Source organism: Ursus arctos, unplaced genomic scaffold (assembly GCF_023065955.2).
Source record: "Ursus arctos isolate Adak ecotype North America unplaced genomic scaffold, UrsArc2.0 scaffold_50, whole genome shotgun sequence".
In the NCBI taxonomy this organism is placed as follows: domain Eukaryota; kingdom Metazoa; phylum Chordata; class Mammalia; order Carnivora; family Ursidae; genus Ursus; species Ursus arctos.
The window spans coordinates 389,975-415,712 of record NW_026623068.1 but is presented as its reverse complement, the minus strand read 5'-3'; the positions used below and the strand labels follow the sequence as shown (position 1 = coordinate 415,712).

Below are 25,738 nucleotides of genomic sequence, written 5' to 3'. Positions count from 1 at the left end.
CTCAACTGATGCAGAAAAAGCACTGGACGAAATGCATCATCCTTTCTTGATTAAAATTCTCCACAGTGTTGGGGTAGAGGGAACATACCTCAGTAACATAAAAGACATCTACGAAAAGCCCACAGCGAGTATCACTCTCCATGGGGAAAAACTGAGAGCTTTTCCCCTAAGGTCAGGAACACGACAGGGATGCCCACTCTCACCACAGCTGTTCAAATAGAAGTCCTAGCCTCAGCAATCAGACAACAAAAAGAAATAAAAGGCCTCCAAATGGGCAAAGAAGTCAAACAATCACTCTTTGCAGATGACACAATACTTTATGTGGAAAACCCAAACGACTCCACCCCAAAATAGCTAGAACTCATACAAGAATTCAGCAACACGGCAGGATATAAAATCACCGCACAGAAATCAGTTGCATTTCTATACACTGACAATGAGACAGAAGAAAGAGAAATGAAGGAATCGATCCCATTTACAATTGCACCAAAACCCATAAGATACCTAAGAATATACCTAACCAGAGAGGTCAAGGATCTGTACTCCAAAATCTACAGAACACTTATGAAAGAAATTGAGGAAGACACAAAGAAACGGAAAAATGTTCCATGCTCATGGATTGGAAGAATATTGTTAAAATGTCTATGCTACACAGAGTAATCTATACATTCAATGCAATCCCTATGAAAAAACCATCAACTTTTTCACAAAGCTGTAACAAATAATCCTAAGATTTGTATGGAACCAGAAAAGACCCCAAAGAGCCAAAGGAATGTTGAAAAAGAAAACCAAAGCTGGGGGCATCACAATGTCAGACTTCAAGCTCCATTACAAAGCTGTAACCATCAAGACAGCATGGTACTGGCACAAAAACAGACACATGGATCAATGGAACAGAACAGAGAACCCAGACATGGACCCTCAACTCTATGGTCAACTGATCCTCGACAAAGCAGGAAAGAAATCCAATGGAAAAAGGAGAGCCTCTTCAATAAATGGTGCTGGGAAAATTGGACAGCTACATGAAAAAGAATGAAACTTGACCACTCTCTCACACCATACACAAAGATAAACTCAAAATGGATGAAAGACCTTAATGTGAGACAGGAATCCCACAAAATCCTAGAGAACATAGGCAGCAAGCTCTTCCACCTCAGCCGCAGCAACTTCTTGCTAGACACAGCTCCAAAGGCAAGGCAAGCAAAAGCAAAAATGAACTATTGGGACTTCATCAAGATAAAAAGCTTCCACACAGCAAAGGAATCAGTCAACAAAACTAAAAGGCAACCCACAGAACGGGAAAAGATATTTGCAAATGTCTTATCAGATAAAGGGCTAGTATCCAAGATCTATAAAGAACTTATCAAACTCAAAACTCAAAAAATGATCCAGAAACGGGCAGAAGACATGTACAGATATTTCTCCAAAGAAGACACACAAATGACCAACAGACACATGAAAACCTGCTCCATATCATTTGGCATCAGGGAAATACAAATCAAAACCACAATGAGATAAAACTTCATACCAGTAAGAATGGCTAAAATTCACAAGACAGGAAACAAATGTTGGCAAGGATGAGGATAAAGGTGAACACTTTTACACTGTTGGTGGGAAGGCAAACTGGTGCAGCCACTCTGGAAAACAGTATGGAGGTTCCTCAAGAAGTTAAAGATAGAGCTACCTTGGGATGCCTGGGTGGCTCAGTCAGTTGAGCATCTGCCTTTGGCTCGGGTCACGATCCCAGACTCCTGGGATCACGTCCCGCGTCGGGCTCCTTGCTCAGCGGGGAGCCACCTTCTCCCTCTGCCTCCCATTCCCCCTGCTTGTGCTCTCTCTCTCTGACAAATAAATAAAATCTTAAAAAAAAAAAAGAGCTACCCTACAACCCAGCAATTGTACTACTAGGTATTTACCCCAAAGATACAAATGTAGTGACCCGAAGGGGCACGTGCACCCCAATGTTCACATCAGCAATGTCCACAACAGCCAAACTGTGGAAAGAGCCAAGATGGCCATCGATAGATGAATGGAAAAAGATGTGGTATTACCATCTATACCACATCTATACCATGTGGAATATTACCCAGCCAACAGAAAGGATGAAAATTTACCATTTACATCCACGTGGATAGAACTGGAGGGTATTATGCTGAGCGAAGTACACTAACCAGTCAGTAAGACAAAGTCAATTATCATATGGTTTCACTCATATGTGGAATATAAGAAACAGGCCAGAGGACCTAGGGGAAGGGAGGGAAAACAGACTGGGAAGTCATCAGAGATGGAGAAAAACCATAGGAGACTCTTAACTCTAGCAAACAAACTGAGGGTTGCCGGAGGGGAGGTGGGTGTGGGGGTGACATAATTCGGTGATGGGCATTAAGGAGGGCACGTGATATGATGAGCACTGGGTGTTACACAAAACTGACAAACTACTGAACACTACATCTGAATCTATGGATGTACTGTAAGTTGGCTAATTGAATTTACATTTTAAAAAAAGTAATAAATAAACCAAATGGAGTTGGTTTTCTGTTATTTACACCCTGAAACATCCTAAATGATATCCTGAGCGCATCAGCTCATTTCCACTTGCTTGAGGAGTAAGCTGAAAGGGGTAGGGTGTGGGTGTGGGTGTGTGTGTGTGTATGATGTCACCCAGCTGGGTTCTGAGCTCCCAGAAGCAGATAGATATTCTATTTTCTCTTTATATCCACTGACAAGGCTTACTGCTCTCTTGACTACAGTCGGTGCAAATCCTGTACAAACATGTCCCCCCCCAGTCTCCCACGTCCATGTTCCCACATCCACAGACACCCATAAGGAAGCACATACCTTCGGCTACTCAAGGCAGCAACTCAACACAGAAACACACAAAGTACGCACTAAGGGACACAATTACCTGCAAGCCCAGATTGTCAAGGAAAGCTGACCTATAGAGTTTTACAAGGGTGAACAGGCTCAGTTGTCTAAAATGGTGCTTTTCAAACAATGAATTGTGACCCATCCATGTCATAAAATCAATGTAATAGTTTGCAAATCACCGTCTTAGAAAATACAGTCAACTAGAGTAAACTAGAAAAAATCAGTATGGACTACATACTGTAAGAGTTAAAGACTGTTTCAGGAAGCTTTGGTCGAAGTATGTGTTCTGGGTATAAGTGTCATGAAAAATCTGTTCTCCAAACAAACAAAACAAAACAAACTCTTCAAGAAAGAAAGCAAACTGATGGTTGCCAGAGGTAAAGGGGGGGGGCGAAATTGGTGAAGGGGATTAAGAGTTACAATCTTCCACTTATATAAATAACTCACAAAGATGAAAAGTACAATGTCTGGAATATGGTCAAATAAAATTGTAACAATGCCCTACTGTGTGACATATAGTGACTATACTTAATCGTGGTGAGCGCTGTGTAATGTATACAGACTTGTCAAATCACTATGCTGCACACCTGAAACTGATATAACATTGTATAGATGGATTACTTCAATAATTAAAACAGAGACAATTGCTCTCTGTTGGTGCTTTGAGGAGCACTGTCCTCAAAGGCATCATCTAGTGCCATCTAGTGGTAAAAGCCACATCTGCAGTTGAAGCAAGAACCACAGACCAGTGATGAGAACAGTCCTCAAACATGGATGTCTGGTTGGAAGGAACATTCCAAATGACTGGCCAACCCTGACATCCGGTGCCAGAACCCTTCAACAACACCAAGCCACTCCCTGAGCACGCCCCACAAAGAAGGCACTCGCTCCACCACTCAGAGGCTCTACCTGCTGAAAAGCTGACCAAGCTGCCTTCCTCTAGGAGCTCCTCCCTGTACTTCCTACTGCCCTCTCCTGGATGACAAGGAGCAGCTGCTGCATTCGCCCTCAGTTTAACACTATGGATCCAGTTCAAGCAATACCTGTCCAGTGTCTGCTAAGTGCCAGGCATTGGGGATACCGTGGGGAGCCCGGGAAGAGCAGACACAAAGAGACATAAGAGCTTATGCCAGATGAAGGACAACAGCATGGGGGATGGAAGGACCTGCACTAGAGAAGGTAAAAGGGAGGCCTCCCTGAAAAGGGAAGGCCACGTGGAGCCCCACAGAATCGGAGAGAGCTGTGCAAAAGGCATTCCAGACAGGACACACAACAGATAGAAATGCTCTGGGGCAGGAAGCGCCTTGGAATGTTCCAGTAGCAGAAGGCAGGCAGGGAGGCTGAAGAACAGCAGAGAAACAGGAGAAACATCAGAGATTTCTGGGGTGCATGGGTGTGTATGTGTATGTGTGTGTTTTAACTTCTCTTTGTTTTAGAATGTTTCTACACTAACCATATGCCGTATTTCATTCTAAGACACCATCAATTGTAAGACAGAAAAAAGAAGAAACACTGCCAGTTAGTCAGTGTTTTTCTTATTGCTTAGAATTCTAATTTTGTGTTTATGAAAAAGCCCTTTTAGACTTATTTGAACAGAATGAAAGGAAAAAGATGAGTGACATGGGTTGGTTAGGTCTTCCCTTTCAGGATATCTGGGAGTTTCCACACAGCATTGACCTTCGTGCAGCCAAGCACACTGGCGAGGCTGCGCTTCTGAAGAGATCGCCATCATCGGCTCTGAGATTTCTTTCCAAGCTCCTGACCCTCCAGGTGTAGGCTGTGTTACTGAGTCTTTCTTGGTCTGATCAGAAGGTATCGATGGATGGTTCTCGAACAGCAATTAGAATTTGTGCCCCTTCTTCAAATGGCCCCTAGATGGTACGTGGACTGAAGCAGCCAGGGGCTGTGAGTGCAGCGGTCCAACCACTCCACGAGGAAGACTGAGCACGTCCATGTGCACACGTAATGACAACTCTAACACGATGCTCCAGTGACTGCAGGACACACCAGGAAGAAATCAGGGGTGCCTGGGTGGCACAGTCTGTTGGGCAGCCGACCCCTGGTTGTGGCTCAGATTGTGATCTCAGACTCTTGAGATTGAGGCCCATGTCTGGCTCTGCAATGGGCGTGGAGCCTGCTTGGGATCTTTCTCTCTCCCCTGCCCTCCCCACCACTGCTCACACGTGTTCTCTCTCTCTCTCTCTCTCTCTCTCTCTCTCAAAAAGTTAAATAAATAAATAGATATTGAAATAAAATGCCAAGAATGAAAAATATCAGATTTAGAAAGACCTTTTAACAGTGTTCATTCAATCCACGATTGTCCTGAAATTTTCATGACATTCACCATGCACCTGCTCCATTTAATATTCCTTTATTTTACATTTTTTAAATATTTTATTTATTTATTTGAGAGACTGAGAACAAGCAAGAACGACAGCACAAGCAGGGGGAGTGGCAGAGGGAGAGGAAAAGGGAGAAGCGTGCGGGGAACCCGACATGCAGCTCAATCCCAGGACCCCGAGATCATGACCCAAGCCAAAGGCAGATGCTCAACCCACTGAGCCACACAGGGGCCCCTCAACAGTCCTTTAGATCAACTCACTTCTTTTAGCACCCAGGTGTGACGTGCTACCTAATATTTTCTTCTAACACACCCTGTAATCAATACCTTTGAAAATGTAACACATCTACCGGGGTGCCACCTAAAGTCACCTCACATTCCTCCCGTGGGAAACGCGGATCTGGTCCAGCCACCTGTTCATTCAAGAAGCACTGACTGACTCTGCCCTATCGGCAGGAGTGTCACCTGCAACACTGGGAACTTGCCAGGAGAGGTGTGACATGCCCTCCAGCGGGCAGTTCTTCGTCTGAGGGAATGGGAAGGGGCCCTCCCCGCTCTCCCAGCCAGTGAGGGTCGAGGCTGGGGCTGCTTCATTTCACTTCTAATCAACAGTGCTGAGTGCTGACTCCAGTGCCAGGCATTACTCCGCATGCTGGACAAACAGGAACACGTACAACCCTCGGAAGCAGCCTATGTGGAAGGCACCGCTTTACAGACAGAGGTCAAGGCTGTTTCCTCAAGCTGTGCAACCTTGCAGGAAACTTCATTCTATTGCTTTTCAAACCTACTTACCCACTTGGACTTCCATCCCTCCCCCAACACTTCAGTTGCGCAAACGGTGTCTGTGTGGATGTGTGTGTGTATTTATACGCAGGGTACGTACATATATACGTACCTACGATGTATATTTATGCAATTGCAAAAATCAATCCGATACTCTTCGCATCGGTTTTCAAGTTTGGAATGTTAACTGCAGGCTGCATACTGGCCTGTAAGATATTGCTCTACCTCTCATTTTTATCGTTGTTCTTTTGCATGGACTAGTCTCAGTGTTTGGTTTCTATTTCTTGTTGGTTTCGTTCTTGGTTATAAATGGAAGGCAGGAAGCAAAGTCTTAAGGGCAATAAACTTTGTACCTACACAGACTTTGAGTCTGTTTTCCTTCTTGTGAGCGCCGTTGCTTTCCTCAGCGGATCCGCAAGGCCTAAAGTGTTAATCACCTAAGGAAAATACAAAACAAAAACAAAGAGTTTTGTCAGAGTTTATCACTGACTCAATCTCTTCATAATTAATTGGCCTGTTTAAAACATCCGGTGGAAAAAAGACAGTCTCTTCAATAAATGGTGCTGGGAAAATTGGACAGCTACATGCAAAAGAATGAAACTTGACCACTCTCTCACACCATACACAAAGATAAACTCCAAATGGATGAAAGACCTCGATGTGAGACAGGAATCCATCAAAATCCTAGAGGAGAACATAGGCAGCAACCTCTACGACATCGGCCAAAGCAACCTTTTTCATGACACACCTCGGAAGACAAGAGAAACAAAAGATAAAATGAACTTGTGGGGCTTCATCAAGATAAAAAGCTTCTGCACAGCCAAGGAAACAGTCAAAAAAACTAAGAGGCAGCCCACGGAATGGGAGAATATATTTGCAAATGACGCTACAGATAAAAGACTGGTATCCAAGATCTACAAAGAACTTCTCAAACTCAATACGCGAGAAACAAATAAACAAATCACAAAATGGGCAGAAGATATGAACAGACACTTTTCCAATGATGACATACAAATGGCTAACAGACACATGAAAAAATGTTCAAAATCATTAGCCATCAGCGAAATTCAAATCAAAACCACAGTAAGATACCACCTTATGCCAGTTAGAATAGCAAAAATTGACAAGGCAAGAAACAACAATTGCTGGAGAGGATGTGGAGAAAGGGGATCCCTCCTACATTGCTGGTGGGAATGCAAGTTGGTACAGCCACTCTGGAAAACAGTGTGGAGGTCCCTTAGAAAGTTAAAAATTGAGCTACCCTATGACCCAGCCATTGCACTACTGGGTATTTACCACAAAGATACAGAAGTAGTGAAGAGAAGGGCCATATGCACCCCAATGTTCACAGCAACATTGTCCACAATAGCTAAATCATGGAAGGAACCGAGATGTCCTTCAACAGATGACTGGATTAAGAAGTTGTGGTCCATATATACAATGGAATATTACTCAGCTATCAGAAAGAACGAGTTCTCAACATTTGCTGCAACATGGACGGCACTGGAGGAGATAATGCTAAGTGAAATAAGTCAAGCAGAGAAAGACAATTATCATGATTTCTCTCATCTATGGAATAGAAGAACTAGGAAGATCGGTAGGGGAAGAAAGGGATAAAAAAAGAGGGGTAATCAGAAGGGGGAATCAAGCATGAGAGACTATGGACTATGAGAAACAAACTGAGGGCTTCAGAGGGGAGGGGGTGGGGGAATGGGATAGACTGGTGATGGGTAGTAAGGAGGGCACGTATAGCATGGTGCACTGGGTGTTATACGCAACTAATGAATCATCGAACTTTACATCAGAAACCAGGGATGTACTGTATGGTGACTAACATAACATAATAAAAAAAAATTAAGAAAAAAAACAAAACGGGCGCCTGGATGGCTCAGTCAATTGAGTGTCCGACTCTTGATTTCAGCTCAGGTCATGATCTCAGTGTTCAGGCTCCAAGCTCAGTGCAGACTCTGCTTGTCCCTCTCCCTCTCTCCTTCCCGCCCACTCTGTCTTTCTGTCTCTCTGTCTCTCTCAAATAAATAAATAAATAAATAAATAAATAAATAAATAAATAAAATATTGAAAAGAAAAAACAACGCTGTGCCTCAATTAACTAAGACTCATAGGCTAACGTTTCCTCCCAATGGAAGCTACTGGGATTGCCTTCTGGCTTCATCTAACAGCCAATTACTTCACAAGGATTAACAGGATATAAAATCTACTCTCTCTGTTGTAAGGAGTCCCTGAATAGTGGGCAAGACGTTAATGGAAAATGAACCAACATTCACAAGAGGGTGAAATAAGGAGAAGTCAATCAGAAAGTTCCGCGGTACAATGTCTCATACCTGACTTAAACAAACAAACAATAAAAAAAAACAGTTAATACAGAATAGAATAATAGGATACCATGGACCTGAATAATGCTAACATACTTCTGGAAAAAATAAAACACTTAAGAACATGTATTCTGAATATTTTCTCCCAGCCTGTCTTGCCTGCTCATGTTCTTAGTGTATCTATTTTTCCTTTGTAATTAGTGCTTTTTATGTTCTGTATACAAAACATTTGCCTACCCCAAGGTCATCAAGATACTCTCCCATGTTTTCATACAAAAGTTTTATGGTTCTAGCTTTTCTGTTTTTCAAGATTTATTTGATAGAGAGAGTGTGCACAGGGGAAGGGCCAAAAGTAAAGAATCTCAAGCAGACTCCTCACTGAGCGTGGAGGCTGACACAGGGCTTGATTCGACACGGGGCTTGATCTCATGACCCTGAGATCATGACCTGAGCCAAAATCAAGAGTTGGACTCAAGTGACTGAGCCACCCAGGCGCCCCCTGGTTCAGCTTTTATATTTAGGTTTAGGATCCATTCCAAATTAATGTGTGTGTGTCAGAACAAGGTACGGGTCAAGCTCCATTTTCTTTCCACCTGAATATCCAGTTCAAACAGAATAATTCATTAAAAAGACTTCCTTTCCCTCACTGAACTGACTTGACACTCTGGGCAAAAATCAATCAACAGTACTTGTGTTTGGTCTATTTTTGGACTCTCTATTCTGTTCATTGATCTATCTTTATGCCGAAGACTTTGATTACTGTGGCTTTGCTATAAGTCTTAAAATTCAGCAGGAATAAGCATTCTTCAACTGTGTTCTTTTGAAGACTATTTTGGCTATTCCAGACCCTTTGCCTTTCCATATACATTTTAGAATCAATCTGGTCATTTCTTCTAAAAAAGATGGCTACAAGTTTGACTGGGATTGCATTGTTTGCATGAATCAAGTGGTGGAGAACAGAAATCCTGATGACAGCAAATCTTCCGATGCATAAACAAAGCATATCTCCCATTTATTTCAGTCTTCTTGAATTCTTCCCAACAATGTTTTATTTTTTCTGTGTAAAGGTGTTTCATGTCTTTCTTGAGACTTATTCCTAGCCAGTTTGGTTTTCTGCTGTTGTTTTCGTTTTCTAAGTAGGTTCCACACCCAGCATGGAGACCAATGCAGGCCTTGAACTCACAACCCTGAGTTCAAGACCTGAGCTGAGATCAAAAGTCACATGATTCATCGACTGAGCCACCCAGTCACCCCAAAAACTTTACATTTTTTTTTAAAGATTTTATTTATTTATTCGACAGAGACAGAGACAGCTAGCGAGAGAGGGAACACAAGCAGGGGGAGTGGGAGAGGAAGAAGCAGGCTCATAGCGGAGGAGCCTGATGTGGGGCTCGATCCCAGACGCCGGGATCACGCCCCGAGCCGAAGGCAGACGCTTAACCGCTGTGCCACCCAGGCACCCCCACTTTACATTTTTTGATGCTACTGTAAATATTTTAAATTTTCATTTTCTTATACATGTATATTTACAATACATCTACGTGACAAAGAATTCCTATTCAGAATATATCATAAATTCCAATAAGTCAAAACCAAAAACAACAGGAACAGCAAAAATGGGCAAAAGACTTGAACTGACAGTTCACAAAAGATGTACGAATGCCCAATAAACACACAAAAAGGTGCCTAAGATCATTTGTCACCAGGGAAATGTAATGTGAAACCATAATGAGATGCTATCTCACCCTCACTGACAGCACAGAATGTCAACGAGGATGCTGAGCAACTGGGGTGTTACTATATTGCTGGTGGGAAGTGTAAACTGATAAACCACTCTGGAAATTAGTCTAGCAGTTCAATATATCCCCACCCTGTGACTAAGCAATCCCATGAAGCAATTTTGAGAGAAATCTAAGACTTCTATAAGAATGTTTATTATAGCCTATTCATAATGACCAAATTATTGGAAACAACAAAATGTCTAATCATCAGTTGAACAGATGAACAAATTGTGGTATAGGCACACTACATACAAAGGAACAAACTATTTTACACTGACAAAGACTCTCTCCTTGACCAAACTCTAGCCAGATTCCTCTGAACCCCCTTCTCGACAAGGCCTCAACCTTGGCTTATCATATGCAGACTGGGCCAAACACTAACATAGTTTCTAACAGCTCAAGACCCCAGCCCTAGGACAACGCCAGTCCCCCTTAGTCCATGACTGAGAAAACTCAAGGCATCTACTGTTTGCTCAGCCAACACTGAAAAGTCTGGCTCCTGTCTCCCAGTGAGTAAATGCAGGTGGTTTCACATGGAACAACGCCTTTCTCACTTTTTGTAATCTTTTACTTCTCTGACTTTATTCATACCTGGCCTTACTCCCTCATTCTCTCTTTAAAATGCCCTCTGTACAAACTGAGTTTGAGTTGAATTCATGCTGGACTCTTTTCCTGATTGCAGGAGTTATTGCTGATTAAAATCTGTCCTCACCACTTAAACTAGGATCTGGCTTTGTTTATCTTTGATAAGTGAACACAACATGGATAAATCTCAAAGAACACACTGAGTGGAAGAAGACAAAAGAATACATACCATTCAATTCCATTTACACGACCTACAAGATAAGGCAAATCTAATCTACCACAGATTCTGAAATCAGAAAATGACCAGTGGAGGTAAAGAGCCTAACTAGAAAGAGATACAAAGGAAACTTCTGGAGTTTCATATACAGTTCATATTTGGTTTTGGTGGTGGGGCACAGATATACAGTTGACACTTGAACAACACAGGGGTTAAGGGTGCTGACACCTGTGCAGTCAAAAATTTTCATTTAACTTTCAACTCCCCAAAAACTTCACTACTAATTGCCTACTGTTGACCAGAAGCCTTACTGATAACATAAACAGTCCATTCACATATATTTTGTATGTTAGATGTATTATATATTGTATTCCTTCAACAAACTACACTAAAGAAAATATTGTGAAAATCATAAAGAAAATATGTTTACAGTACTGTACTATATTTATCAAAAAATCTGCATATAAGTGGACCCATGCAATTCAAACCCATGTTGTTCAAGAGTCAACTGTATACATTTCTTAAAATGCTCATCAAACTGTATAATAAGACCTGAGCATTTCATTTTACAAATTATCTCCTTTTCTCCCCTGCCCTCCCACCTCCATTTGCTTTCTTCCCTTTCACCTCTGTCTCTTAAGAATACTTGAGGTAATTTTTTTCTTTTTCTTTTCTCTCTTTTTTTTTAATAGGCTACACACCCAGCATGGAGACCAACGTGGGGCTTGAACTCAAACCCTGAGATTAAGCCATTCAATCCGACTGAACCACCCAGGCACCCCGACCTAGGGAAATTATAAAGGAAAAAAAAAAAAAAAAAGAGCCAAGAGAGATGTAGCTGACCCTCCAAATTCCCCTTTCAATATCCACCTACCCCTTCTTCCTTACTAAGAGGACCCCAATTTTGTTCAAGGTATCAATCTGCCCTGTGAGAAATTCTCCCCTCTCACACGTTCCTGCACCTAGAGGTAGGGCCACATGCTTAGTTCTGGCCAATGACATGTATGTTGAAGTCTACACCACAGGCTTCCTGAAAAGCTATTGCTTTCACAGACTTACACACATACCTTTGGTCAGTGTCCCTTTCTTTTCTTCCTTCCTGCAGTATAGCTGCTCAAATGAACTAAGAAAAGGGTGTTATTCCCTAGTACAAACCTATTCTTATTCTGAGAAGCAAGCTGTGGGAGCTCTCAATCAATTCACAACTAAGTAACTTTGCAAGTCAAAATGTTCATGCATCAAAATGAAAAAAACAAATTCCAACTGGAAGTGAAGAAGACAGACACATGGCTGTGTTAAAATATATATAACAATTTAGTATCTAAGTGATGTTTCAAATCCATGGGGGATATAGACCATCACTAGATGTTGTAGGGACCAAAACTGCTACCTTATAACATACAGAATAATAAAAATAGATGAATGGTCTAAGCAGTAGGAGCCCAAACCATAAAAGTGCTAAAAGAAAATGTAGTGATTGAAAATGGTCTTTTAAAGCATTATCCAAAGCCACAAGCCATAAAGTTAGACTGTGAGATTTGGCACCATAAAGATTCAGAATGAAATGTATCATGAAATGTATGGTACAAGCTAAACTGAAAGGCAACAGTTTGAGAGAAAATACTGCAACAAATACAGAGGCAAAGGACTACTATCCTACATATAAAAAGTTCTTACAAATCAATAATAAAAATATAAATACCCAAACAAAAAGACAACAACCCAGTAGGAAAATGATAAGGAGAGAAGGCTCATGTGAAAAAAGTATCACTGACAGTGACCAACTAAAAATGCTCAGTCTTACTACTGATTATAAAAATATAAATTTAAGGGGCACTTGGGTGGCTCAATCGGTTAAGCATCTGACTCTTGATTTTGACTCAGGTCATGATCTCGGGATTGTGGGATCCAGCCCCAGTCAGGTTCTGTGCTCAGTGTGGAATCTGCTTGAGATTGTCTCTCTCCCTCTCCCTCTGGCCCTCCCCTGTGTTCACTCGTGAACAAGTAACTCTTTAAAATATATATTTGTATATGTATAAATATATATTTATATATATAAATTTAAACACAAATACAAAATAAATATGTATATATAATAAATATATATTTAGATTTAAATATAAAACAGAAACATATATATATATATATATATAAATTTAAAACAGGCATTATCTTCCCCCACACCCCCGCATGTTGACAAAAAATTTAAGAGACTGAGAAATACTCTGTGATTAGCATCTTATTTACCATAGGTCAAAACAGAAACTGACATAATCACTCTTGAGGATCATTTTGCAGAAGCTCTTACCCTGAAATCCATCTCACTGGAAAACTCAAACACACATGCAAAAATATGTTCATCACAGCCCGATCTTAATAGCAAAATCATAGCCACCCAAATGACAAACAGAAGAATCATCACGTAAAGTACAACCACACTGTGGAATACAATTCGGCCATTAAAAAACACAAAAAACACTGTAAGCACAGTATATTCAAATTAGGCTGAGTGGGAGAAATGTATTTACTTTTGTCATTTAAAAAGTTAATCCTTAAGGAGGGCCAGGTTGGCTCAGTCAGGAGAGCATGTGACTCTTGACAGGATTGTGATTTCCAGGGGCGCCTGGGTGGCTCAGTCCTTAAGCGTCTGCCTTCGGCTCAGGGCCTGATCCCTCCCTTGTGGGATCGAGCCCCACATCAGGCTCTTCCTCTGGAAGCCTGCTTCTTCCTCTCCCACTCCCCCTGCTTGTGTTCCCTCTCTCGCTGGCTATCTGTCAAATAAATAAATAAAATCTTTAAAAAAAAAATTGTGATTTCCAGCCCCATGCTGTGTGTAGAGATTACTTAAACATTAAATCTTAAAAAAAAACTTAACCATTAAAAGAAAAAAAATTAGTATTCTAGATCTCAGACCACTGTTTTTCACAAATATTTGCCAAAATTTGATTTGTTCCTTATGGGAAAAATGGGGTGAGGGGACAAAAAACCCAGAAAATCCATGATTTATTTGACTTTCCCGATGAGCACGTTTGGCTGCCAATTTGTCCTCACCAGAATATTTTCATTCTAAACTGACATGTCTTCTCTGGGGAGGGAAAGCACCAATCCCCACCATCAGAATATTTCAGATCAAAAGTTCAGCCCTGCTCTCTGGGCAGAGCCAGGAAGATGCCATCAGTGAGCTGGAAAGGCCTAGCTAAGCCTTCCAGAAAATGCTACCTCTCCCAAGAGGTGATCCTCTGACCCACTTGCACCTCAAGAGTCACTTTTTGTGATGCAGTTGAAATCAGGTTAACTTCTGGAATTCTCACAATAGAATCTCAGTCTTCCAGCCCCTGGCCTGCTTTCTAAAACACACAGACCACTCAAAACCAGGGAAACAGAACATGGCAATTTTGAGTCCTCATCAGGAAATAGAACCTTGAGCATCTACATTCAGTTCCTCGTCACTCTGCTGGCTGAGGAATACTTCCTAGGGGTCTACAAGGCACGTGGCCCTGAGACACACACGGTCCCTCTTGGCACCATGATTCTCACGGGGGAGACAAACATTAAACAAGATGTCTCCATTGCGATGGGGCTGACTGCCACGAAGAAGATACATAGAGAACAGATAATGGGCTGGACCTTGTCTGCAGGTGTCAGGGGCCGCTGGAGGGAGCCGCATCCAACATGAGCCAGAAGGCTGGGGACCTTCTTTCACTCATCGGCCTCACCCACATCCAATCTGTCAGCACATCCCATCAGCTTTTTCTTCAACATGTACCCAGAACCTGGTCTGTGTTCATCACTTCCACCCCTACCATCCTGATCCAAGCCGGCAGCATCATGTCTTGGAATATTCCAGTAGCCTACTAATTGATCTCCCTGCTTCCACCCTCACTGTTCTCAACAGAGAAGCTGAAGTGATCCCATAAAACCCAAGTCAGGTCACCTCACTCTTCACTTCAAAATCCCCCAGTGGCCACCACCCCAGGTCCCTAAGACCCCATCTGCTATCTCCTCCTTCTCCCTCACTCTGGCCTCGTCGTTCCTGGAACGAGTCAGCCCAGCTCTCTCCACGGAGGCCTTCCTACTCCCCCTTCTCTGCCTGGGACACTGTTCCCACAGACATGCACAGGGCTCACTCCCTCACCTCCTGCAAGGCTTTCCCCAACGCTGTCCTCAGGGTGCTTCTCCGGCCATCCCAGCTCAGATGATAAAGCCTTCCAGCCCTCCTACAGCATCCAGCACCCCTGACACGCCGGACTGCTTGCCTCTGTGTTCCCTGGCGCTTCTCTCTCTGGAAGAAAGGCTCGCTAACAGCTCCACCATGGTCTGTCTGGGTCACATCTGGAACCACATGAGAACCGAGCCTCCGGCAACTGAGCAGGCATTCAGTAAAGACTGTGGAGTGACTGCATTCATCTAAGGGAAGATGAGAGCTCATGAGGCAAGGGGGGTGGGGGTAAAAGCATCTTGGGCAGCGGGAGCAGCCGAGCCGCCCCAAGGCCGGCGGGCACACTGGAAGGACTGACCAGATCGGGTAGGGCAGGGAAGGCGAGGGGGAAGCAAGACGGGAGAAGGAGGACGGAGCAGCCTTGCAGACACAGAAGGAACATCTGGGTCTATCTCAAACAGCAACAAGAAGCCAGGAAACTAGGCAGTGACATGATCGAATGGGCCTTCCACAAACCTCTGGCTTCAGGGGGAGACAGGGATTTGGGGGAGGCAGGAGCACCTGGAAGCTCAGCGAGCAGACTGGCAGCATGGCTCAGACCACAAACGACTGTAACTTGGACTGAGAGGGAAGAAGCAGAGGTGGAGAAAAGGACGTAGATTCCAGAAATATTTTTTTTAAAGATTTTATTTTACTTTATTTATTTGACAGAGAGACAGACAGCCAGTGAAGAGAGGGAACACAAGCAGGGGAGTGGGAGAGGAAGAAGAAGGCTCCCAGCAGAGCAGGGAGCCCGATGTGGGGCTCGATCCCAGGACTCTGGGATCACACCCTGAGCCGAAGGCAGACGCTTAATGACTGCACCACCCAGGCGCCCCAAAATTCCAGAAATATTTTAGCAGATAAAGTCACAGGTCTGGGTGAATGATCGCATAAGGGGGTGAGGAAGTCAAAGCAGAGTTCCAAGATGACTCCTCCCTTTTGCACGTGGGAGCTGAAGGACACAGTGGCCCCATTCACGGAGTTGGGGAGTAGCAGTGGCAATGAGGAAAATACAGGAAGGGGATCTCAAGCACACTTTTGGAAAGAATGGGTTTGAGATAATTATGAGACATTGGAATGCAGATTTCCAGTTGGCAGCGGGAGACCCAGGGTTCCGTGAGAAGATCATGAAAAGCAAAGTGAGTCATGCCACACAGTGCAGATTCTCACCTTGCGGCTCATGGGGAATCAAAAGGTTTCCAGGAACACGTAACAGAAGATCTGGGATTCCAAAAGAATCACCCTGGCCAGAGCAGGAGCACGTGGATGGGACAGGGAGCTGGACGTGAAGGACTTGTTGCAACAGAGCAGGTAGGAGAAGGGCCCTGAGCCAGAAAAGGAAAGGGGAACAGACTTTCCCTTGACTTTCCCTTGGTCACCAATGCATCTCCCACAAGGCTGCTGGGGATCCGTCTAAAGCAAACGCAGAGCATGTCAGCTCCCCCACTTGAAACCCTTCTACCTCCCGCATTTCGTTATCTGACAACTTCTCCAGAATTCTTGTTGCTACTCACTCCTCGACCCAGTGTCTTGTGCCCCTGACACAGCCCTGTGCTTCAATGTCCAGGCTAGTTTCTTCTACCTGGCAAACACCTATTTGCCTTTTGAAGACTTCCCTCCTCTACTGTGAAGGAAGGAAAAGCAGCGGTGACATCGAGGAGGTCGCCTGGCACCTTGAGCCAGGCTGCACTGCTGGTAGAAGCGGGCCTGGGGCTCACAGGGAGGCCATGTGGTTCTCCTGTTGGACACAAACCATCTCGCAGAATAGCAGCACAACGTGACATAGCCAAGGTGATGAAGGGAGACAAAAAAGGACCACTTCCTCTTGTCCAAACAGACAAAAACCAGGTTGTCATGCCAGGTAGAAAATACCAATCATTCCTCTCTCCCAGCTGATACCAGCAAGTGCCTTCCTCCTGAACGACACCAGTTGTCACACTACTCATACCTCCTTCTAGAAAAGACTGATGGAGCTACCCAATCCCAGAACTGTCTCACCTCCAGTCGGCACGCAGTCTAGAGCACAGCTTTGTGTGCTTCTTTGAAGCACACCTGCTTCTTTGAACACTCCCCAAAACATCCACCCAAAGTCCAAATCCTGTAAGTTCTTTCTAACACCCTCTTTCTTATTCACCAGCCCCACAGTTCCCCATGATGTGGGTTTTGCCTCAGGATGAGTAACGAACCCACTGTGTTTAAGGACAGGTGTGCTTCCAGTGGCCTTTCTGGAGGATGCTGACCACTGTCACAGTAGGAAAGGATGGTTCCCTTTTTTAGAGGGACTCCTAGGTGTCCTGGGAGGCCAACTGGCTTTCTTAACGTTATTTTTTAAGGGTTTTATGACTGTAACCTAGGGCGGCAGGCACCAGCCTGACCCACAGCTAGGACATAACTAGGACTCCATAACTGCAACCAAATAATATTCAGAACAGAGGGAAATCAAGAGGTGCCTAGGTGGCCCAGTCGGTTCAGTGTCCAACTTCTGATTTCGGCTCAGGTCATCATCTGAAAGTCCTGAGATTGAGCCCCAAGTTGGGTTCCACACTCAGTGGGGATTCTGCTCAAGATCTTCCCCCCCCTTCCATCCTCTTCTGCCCCCGCCCATGCACGCTCTCTCTCTAAAATAAATGAATAAATAAAATCTGTAAAATAAATAAATAGTGGAGGGAAATCAGAAGTAGTAATAATAATTTATGGAAGGCTTCACTCTGTGCCGGATCCTGTACTAACTGCCTTGGACCTATTTCTCATTTCATCCTTACATCCCAAAGGTGGGTTACCATTCTAATCCCCATTCCAAAGAATGGACTGAGGCAGAAAGTGATTTCCCCAGGTAATGCAAGGAATCCCTACGTTATTAATAACATGACTTTCTGACAAGGCTTAAGGGTTTAACACACTACAGTGAAGATGCAGATCACAAAACTTGAAGGACAGAGCCCTGGAAAATGTCCTCAAACATTAATTTATGTAATCTCCCAATCATGTTGCATGTTGTTCCGATGAAGGAAAGCCCAGTGCAAAAAAAAAAAAAAAACCTTGAAGGATTGCATCCCGATGGCACACATGCCTGGTCTTTAGAGCCTGAGGCCTATCCCAGAAGATTCTGACTCAGTCAGTCTAGAGGAGGACCTAAGCATTTGTGTTTTCTTTAAAAAGCCCCACAGGCTCTGCTGATCTGCCCTCTGGGCTGGGTACAACTGCCTAGAGTCTCTGCAATTCCAAACCCAAACTTCCCTTACAATGTTGAGATGTCTGCAGACACAGGGGGGCACTGGAATCTAAGAGAAGAACAGAGAAATTATCAAAACTATCCCATGGAGAGTCAAGAAAAGGCAAGCTCTAGTTATACTACTTCTCTGTCCTTATTCTGTGTCTGAATTACTCTACGGTCAATTTACTTTTTTTTAAGTAAGCAACTTTGCAAAAACAGTTACCAACAAATATTAAATAATCAATAGTACCAATAAATTTTAAATAAACCTAATTGTAACATCGTACTGAAAAGTATTCTCTCTCTCTGATCACATCGATGGCACTTCAGATTCTCTTAGCAAATAACAGTCAATATGAGAAAAATTATTTCTAATTCAACAGTGTGACACACGTGGTCAACAGCACCTGAATGCTGGAGAAGAAATGAAGTTGGGTGGAAGCCATTAGCCTTCACAAATTTCACCACACACTGCCTCCAAGTCTTCAATACTTAGATATGTATTCATCTATTTCTTGAATCAACCACCACTAACACCTACTACATGCCAGACATGGCTCTAAGTGTTTTATTAATGTTAACTATCATTTAATCTTCACAGTCATGTGTGAAGAGGGATTATCATCATCCCCATTTCTCAAATCAGGAAACTGAGATGCAGAGTGGTTTAGTAACACAGCTCATAAGTGGCAGAGCTAGGATCAGCTTGGCTCTGGACTCCATGTTTCAATCACTATGCTTAGTGTCCAAGAACCTACAAAAAGTGCAAGTCTTAACCCCAAACATTGGCTTTCCCCAACCTACAGTCCCTACATGGCCCCAGCTTCAAGGACATTCTCTCAATTCCTTTAACAGTTCACACTCCTCTCCTATTCTAAGGGAACACTCCCCCCCCACATCCCTGTTTATTCTTAGCCTTCTGTTCTCAGCTTATATGATATCGCCTAAATTACAACCTCTAATGCACACTGTATTTCTCAGCACTCAAAGCAAAGCGGTAATTATGTATATCATGGGTAATTATTTGCTTCCTGTCTTTTCCAGCCAGGTGGTAACTACATCATGCACCATGCCAGTCCTATTTATCATGTGTTCCCCGTCACTGAATACCCACCACCCACCCAAAAGAAAGGGTCAACCACAAAGTACACTCTCAACAATTTCTGTTGAGTGAACCAATGAATGAAGTACACTCCAGCCTCGTGCTTTCCGACTTGTCACACTTATCTGTGCTCACAACGCTGCCCCACTAGACCCCTAAGAATGTAGACTCTTGCGGCAAACATGCAAGAGCTCTGAAAAGTACTGGCTCTGCACACCAATATTACGTGCTCCTAGGCAGACCATGACCCCCCTACACACACACACACACACACACACACACACACACACACACACACACCCCTTGACTGGCCCGACCTCAGGTGCAGTGGGGATCCTGACAACCCCCAATGGAAAGTAACCTATTCAAGAGGGAGAACCTGAACTCCTCCTCCCCCCTCAACACCGCACTTATTTGCTTCTCCTCGGTCTTGCAGACAGACTTTAGCCCCAAGAAGGCCAAGCCCCCGTCTGCCTGGTTCAGCGCCGGAGTCCCACTCACGCCATCCCCAGGCCCGGCGCACAGCACAGGTGAGGTAATTATCACCTCCACGAATGAAGCCCCGCTCTGGGCACTTCACACGTGTGAAACCCGGGGCGCACGACTTGACGGCTACCTTCTAGTGCACAAGCGTGTTCCTGAGACACAGGCCCGCCTCCCCCCCCACAAACCCCAGTCCCCCGGGGACGACCCCGGGGACCCCGCGCTCCGCAGGCACCTCTGCACATAGAAGCATCTTTGCAAGTGCCGCGCACACCGTCGTCGTCGTCTGTGTCTGTCGAGGAGGAAGAACAGGAGGTGAAAGAGGGCGTCCTCAGGCTACTGGCCATGTCCGTGGAGGTTCCGGGATGCTGCGCCCACCGGGAACACGGAAGAGGGTTCCGCAGGCGCCAGGGGAACCAGCCAGCCTCGGAGAAGGTAGGAGGGGTTGGTTCCACCGCGCTCAGCTGAGGCGGCTTAGGGACGCCGCATACGTCGGCTGCCCTGACAACCTTCCCGCTCATTGGCGACTCTGCCCAGACGCTGATTGGACAATTTCTCCGCCCCCTCAGGAAGGGTTCATTGGATTAAAAAAATATAGCCCCGCCCACTAAATGCAGAATCTCTCTGGGGGCGGGACGTAAAGGGAAACGGACGTAAAGAGCCACCGCAATGCATTCCGGGAATTGTAGTCATGGATGCACGGGGAGAGCACCAGAACATTTTCTGTCATTCACAGGAGGGGGAAGAGCTGCAAGATCCTCAGCATTGGGGCGAGGCGCAGAGAATCCAGCCTGAGGAAACAAGTGTTAGTGTTACATTGAGTCGGGGCTCAGTCTCAACCACTGAACAAATGTTCATGGAGCGCTGACTCTGCGCCAAGAGTTGTGCTAAGTAAGGGCTTTGCGCACATAATCGCCTTTCAAATGTGGAGGAAGGAATGTGCGGAAAACTGCTACAATAGGAAACTATGTAGTAGTGAAAGCGAACTAGAGCTGCCAGTTACAAGCATCAATGGCTGAAGTTAAGAAACATAATATTCAGTGAAAGAAGGGAATAGAACATTTTTTAAAAGTTCAAACCAAGCAAAACAAATGTTTAGAGTAAATGCACATAAATGATAAAATACTATACAGAAGAAGAAAGGAATGAGGGGAGGGGAAACAATCACCACATCTGTGACATTTAGGGAATGGGGAGGGTAGAACACTGGAGGAGAAGGATTATATAGGCCCTTCAATCATTTCTCACGTTCGGGTGGTTCACATGTGTTTCATGCATATTTAAGACGTTCCTTATATATATATTTTGTACTGGACTTCTTAGAAAACATTTCCTAGAAAAATAAAGAAGTGCATTTGTATGTTCCATTTCTCTGTCAGGAGCACTGAATGGAGCTACTCAAACTTTAAGAACTCACACACACACACACACACACCCACACACTAACAATAAAATGTCAGGGTACATATCTTAGGGCAAGATCAGATATCAAAAGCTTACTTAGTATTTAATGGAGGGACAAGAACTCATTGATACCCAAAGTAGAAATGACAGTGGAGAAGGCTGAGCTTAGGGAGGCTTGCCAGGGGGAGTGGTGAGATCAAATACACCACTTTCGTTGAGTGGTCCTCTGCCAAGAGGGTAATGCAAACCACTGAATGAGCACAGTCTCCTACCTTGGCAGTGGACACATTCCATGCGTGTAAGTAGTAAGTGTGAAGGGCAAGTAGTATAAAGTGTCAATCCCATAGGTGTGGATGGTGAGGCTGAGAGTAATTGGAAGAAGGTGGAGGCAGATATATTGATGTGCCTCTTGTCGTTTTCTAAGCAAAGGACACCTCTGTTCTGCAGAAAAAAAATCTGATTCAGAGGACACTGGTCCGTTTTTCACTGAGGGCCACGCCAAAGGCTTCCTGCAGGCAGGCCCAACTCCTTTAGAAGTTGCTGATGAAGGAGCTAGACCTTTATGACACGGGAGTGGAGTTTGTTACTGGCTAGTTCAGGCGTCTCACTCAGGCTGTGCGATGCCTCCAAAGAGGAGACTATACTGGGGTAGTCCTCAACTATGTCATGAGACAATGTCAGAGAACGTTCACTGCCAGCTCATCTGCATCCTCTGACAAAGTCAAGGAAAGAGAATCTGAAATGTAAAACCCCTGTGGACATTCATATTGGAGCAAAAAGCAGGCATTAACCATGAAACTTCTCCGCAAGAGGCTAAAGTAGGCATTTGGTGTTCTGTCTATCCAGCATTCTTTCTTCTACAACAGCCTGAGTTAATGATGAAGAACTAAACCCTCCTTTCAATCCGTGTGGATTAGATGAGGCTCCTCGCCTGAAACATGGTGAAACTTACCAAGGCCTGGCCGGTCACACACACAAACACCCTCACCATACTTTAGAGCTGGGGAGGGTGGTGGTGGGTTTGTCCAATCAGAATGAATGCCAGGGCCGAACGGGAGGGAGTGGCTAGGCTAGAAGAGCTCTCTTTTTTGCTGGACTGGAAGGATGTACTTACAGAGTTACTGAGAACGATCTTGCCACCTCATATAGGCTGACAATGATGCTAATGGGAAGGCTAATGGAGTCTGGAGCACTGGATGCTCAGTTAGGGGTGACCCCGGTTTGCAGTGTGGGAGCTGACGGGACAATCCCAGGAGCCTGTGGAATTGATGGATCAGGAGGATCTCGGCTCAGAATGATGAAAGTAACTGACACCCAGCGCTTGGAGCTTGCATCCTGAGCTGGGCACAAACGATCCCTCCTTTCCCAACAGCACCTGGTAGGACCTCAAACTACCATCTTCCTTCCCTGCTGGTGCTCTTTTCTGAGTCTGGGGCCTATGAGCTCATCACAGCTTTAAATGCCTACAGTCCGTTGAAAGGCTATCTTTCCTCAGTTGAGTTGCTTTAGCACCTTTTTCAAAATCAGTTGGATGTATTTGTGGGGACGATTTCTGGGCTCTTTGTTCTGTTCTATTGATCTGTGTGTGTGCCCTGCAGATGACACACTGTCTTCCCAATTATAAGTATCTAATAAGTTTTGAAACTTGGTACACTGTATGTTCCCATTTTATGATTCTTTTATTAAATTGTTTTTGAAACTATTCTAATTCCTTTGTCTTTCCACATTACGTTTTTGAATAATCTTATCTATCACGACAAAAAAGGAAAAAAAAAGAAAACCTTACTGGATTTTACAGCAATTGCATTAAATCTCTCTATAAATCTGGAGAGAGGGGCGCCTGGGTGGCACAGCGGTTAAGCGTCTGCCTTCGGCTCAGGGCGTGATCCCGGCGTTCTGGGATCGAGCCCCACATCAGGCTCCTCCGCTACGAGCCTGCTTCTTCCTCTCCAACTCCCCCTGCTTGTGTTCCCTCTCTCGCCGGCTGTCTCTATCTCTGTCAAATAAATAAATAAAATCTTAAAAAAAAAATCTGGAGAGAGTTAACATCTTTACTACGCTTAATCTTACAATTCACGAGTATTGTGTATCTCTCCATGTATTTGTATCTTTGATTTCCTTTATCAGTGCTAAATACCTTTCAGCATGTGACTCCTGGACATGCCTTGTTAGATTTATCCCCAAGTAGAGTTTTATTACTAATTGTGAGTGTGTTTGATTGTGGTGCCCACATGTTCATATCTAGTATATAGCAGTACAACTTACTGTATGTGTTTATTCTGTGTACTGTTTCACCGTGAAACTCCGTTATTAGTTCTAAGAAGAATTAGATTTTCATACCCTCTTGTGGCATAAGCCTGAAATTAAGATTCCATACTAAGGGCTGTCTTGATGCCTGGGAAAATCAAGGAGGGGCTCAAATGGCCAAATGCAAAGTAAGGTCTCCTAAACAAAAACCCTTCTCACCACAGGGACCAGACATGGTGCCTGTTGATTTTGAGGAGCAGCATTCAGTTCCCTAGAAGCCCACTAAATTCTTCAAGCAAGCCACTCATACCCTCCCATCAGAACCAGGACTTGCAGCCCCCCTCCACCTTTAGGACACAGTCTTGCCTTCCAAGCCCCTGCTTATTCTCTGTGTTCCCAAGAGCAATCCCTGTGCAGCCCTGCACAGTGTGGGGGATCCTACCCCTGAACTGTGAGCATATGTGACTAGTGAACTGCTGTCAATCACAGCTGTCGGGTGTCAGGTGATCCCCACAGGTTTGCAACAGGAAGCTCTCTCTCACCAGGGAACTGAGGAGAAGGTGAACAAAACAAGTGGCATCACAAACAAGGTGGCCCACCTTAACTGAGGACATGGGGACAGCGTGAACTGTTCCTTTGTTAGCTAACTAGCCTCAGAGGTGACAAGCACTATCTGGGAGGGAACTGGCCATCGCTGGCCAGCTTGTGTGTTAGCTCCTGTTCTGTTTTTCAAATGGAAGTCACCATCCGTTTCCAAACTAATGTCCCATCTTTGCCAACAAGGTGAGAACCAATGTGAACTGACTGTATCTAGGCGTGAGGTGCCATGAATGTGACCTGCATCTGGCCTGTATGGGTCTCCAAGACTCCCTGCTGAGGTCCGCAACCACACATGCTGACTGGTGTGCTTGAGTTCCACCGACTGGGAGCTGGGCCAGTGCTGGGGCAGACATGCAGATCCTGTTGGGGAAAGCGCACCCCAAGCACAGTCCTGGGGATGACCCTCTCTGGTGTTGGTGGAAAGGGAGGAGACCACGACCCCAGGGAGACATAAGAATGGCTCCGTGGCTGCCTCATGAGCACTGTGGTTCAGGCAAAGGGAGTGGCCTTGCCTGTCTCCCAAGCTACCACTCCTTTCCCTGTTACCCTGTGTCCTCCTGAGCCCTCAGAATTTTGAGGTGCACATCCATGGCAGCCCAGGGCCCAGGAGCTGATGAGAAACACAAAAGTGGGGGGGGGGGTGTTTGGTGTTCCACTTCTCTCCCAGTGCAACCCTCTCAGCCACACACTTGCATTTCTCTTAGTGTTGTTACTTCCCAGCCTGTCGAAGGACTCTAGATGTGATCAAGAGGCTTAAGGCTCCCACTCCGGCCACAGACAAAATGGTCTTCCTGGCTGTGGACTCCAACACTGGGGAGATGGACTGGCATTCCCACAGGAAGAGGACAGTCAGCCATGGTGCTACCCCCCAGCTCCCTTTCCCCATAAACACCCAGAACATGTGCACCATGTGTGATTGGAGACAGAACCCAAAACTCATGACTTTATGTGGCTAGAAATGAAAAACTATCCTGAGGCAATCTGCAGAGCAGGAACAGTGGGGAGGGGAAGCAGTCCACGGGAGAGAAAGGCTGTAGCAGAAGATGGTTTTGCTTCATCAGCGTCTGGGCTGTGGGTCCTGTGCTCTTTCACTGACCACTCGCTGCCCAAACCTGTTTAGCACAAGATCCGGATCCTCAGGGTTATGGAGGAAAGATCCACGGCACCCCTGTGGCACAGTGAAGGTATCAATTCACACCCTGACTTAAGTCAAGAGACTTGAAACCATACAGCTATTGCCATGACAGAGGCTCCAACCCTGATGATGCTGATTGGAGACTCTCCGGAAGAAAAAACAGAGAAAGATGAGCAGCGTAAAAAGACACTCCCCCGCCCCCCACGTAAATCCAGGAATAAATAAACTGACAATAAGGAGGAATGGAACCCTCCCCCCCACCCCAAATTAATTCAACATAGTGTCACAATTTGACCCAATTGGAAATCCAAAATTTACAGGGACGTCTGGGTGGCTCAGACGATTAGGTGCCCGCCTTCTCCTAGGGTCCTGATCCCCGGATTCTGGGATTGAGCCCCATGTCAGGCTCCCTGCTGGACAGGGAGTCAGTCTGCTTCTCCCTCT

General features: G+C 44.8%; 1 protein-coding gene across 1 annotated transcript in view; it reads right to left on the bottom strand.

Annotated features, from left to right (window-relative positions):
• The window catches only part of LOC130541832 (thyroid receptor-interacting protein 11-like), a 108,125-nt gene extending 82,606 nt beyond the window's left edge, over positions 1 to 25,519 (bottom strand). The window contains exon 1 of the mRNA XM_057307604.1: positions 20,144 to 25,519. Coding sequence (XP_057163587.1) covers positions 20,144 to 20,429 — 286 coding nt within the window. The 5' untranslated portion in view covers positions 20,430 to 25,519. The remainder of the gene's footprint in view (positions 1 to 20,143) is intronic.
• Between the last annotated feature and the right edge of the window lie 219 nt (positions 25,520 to 25,738).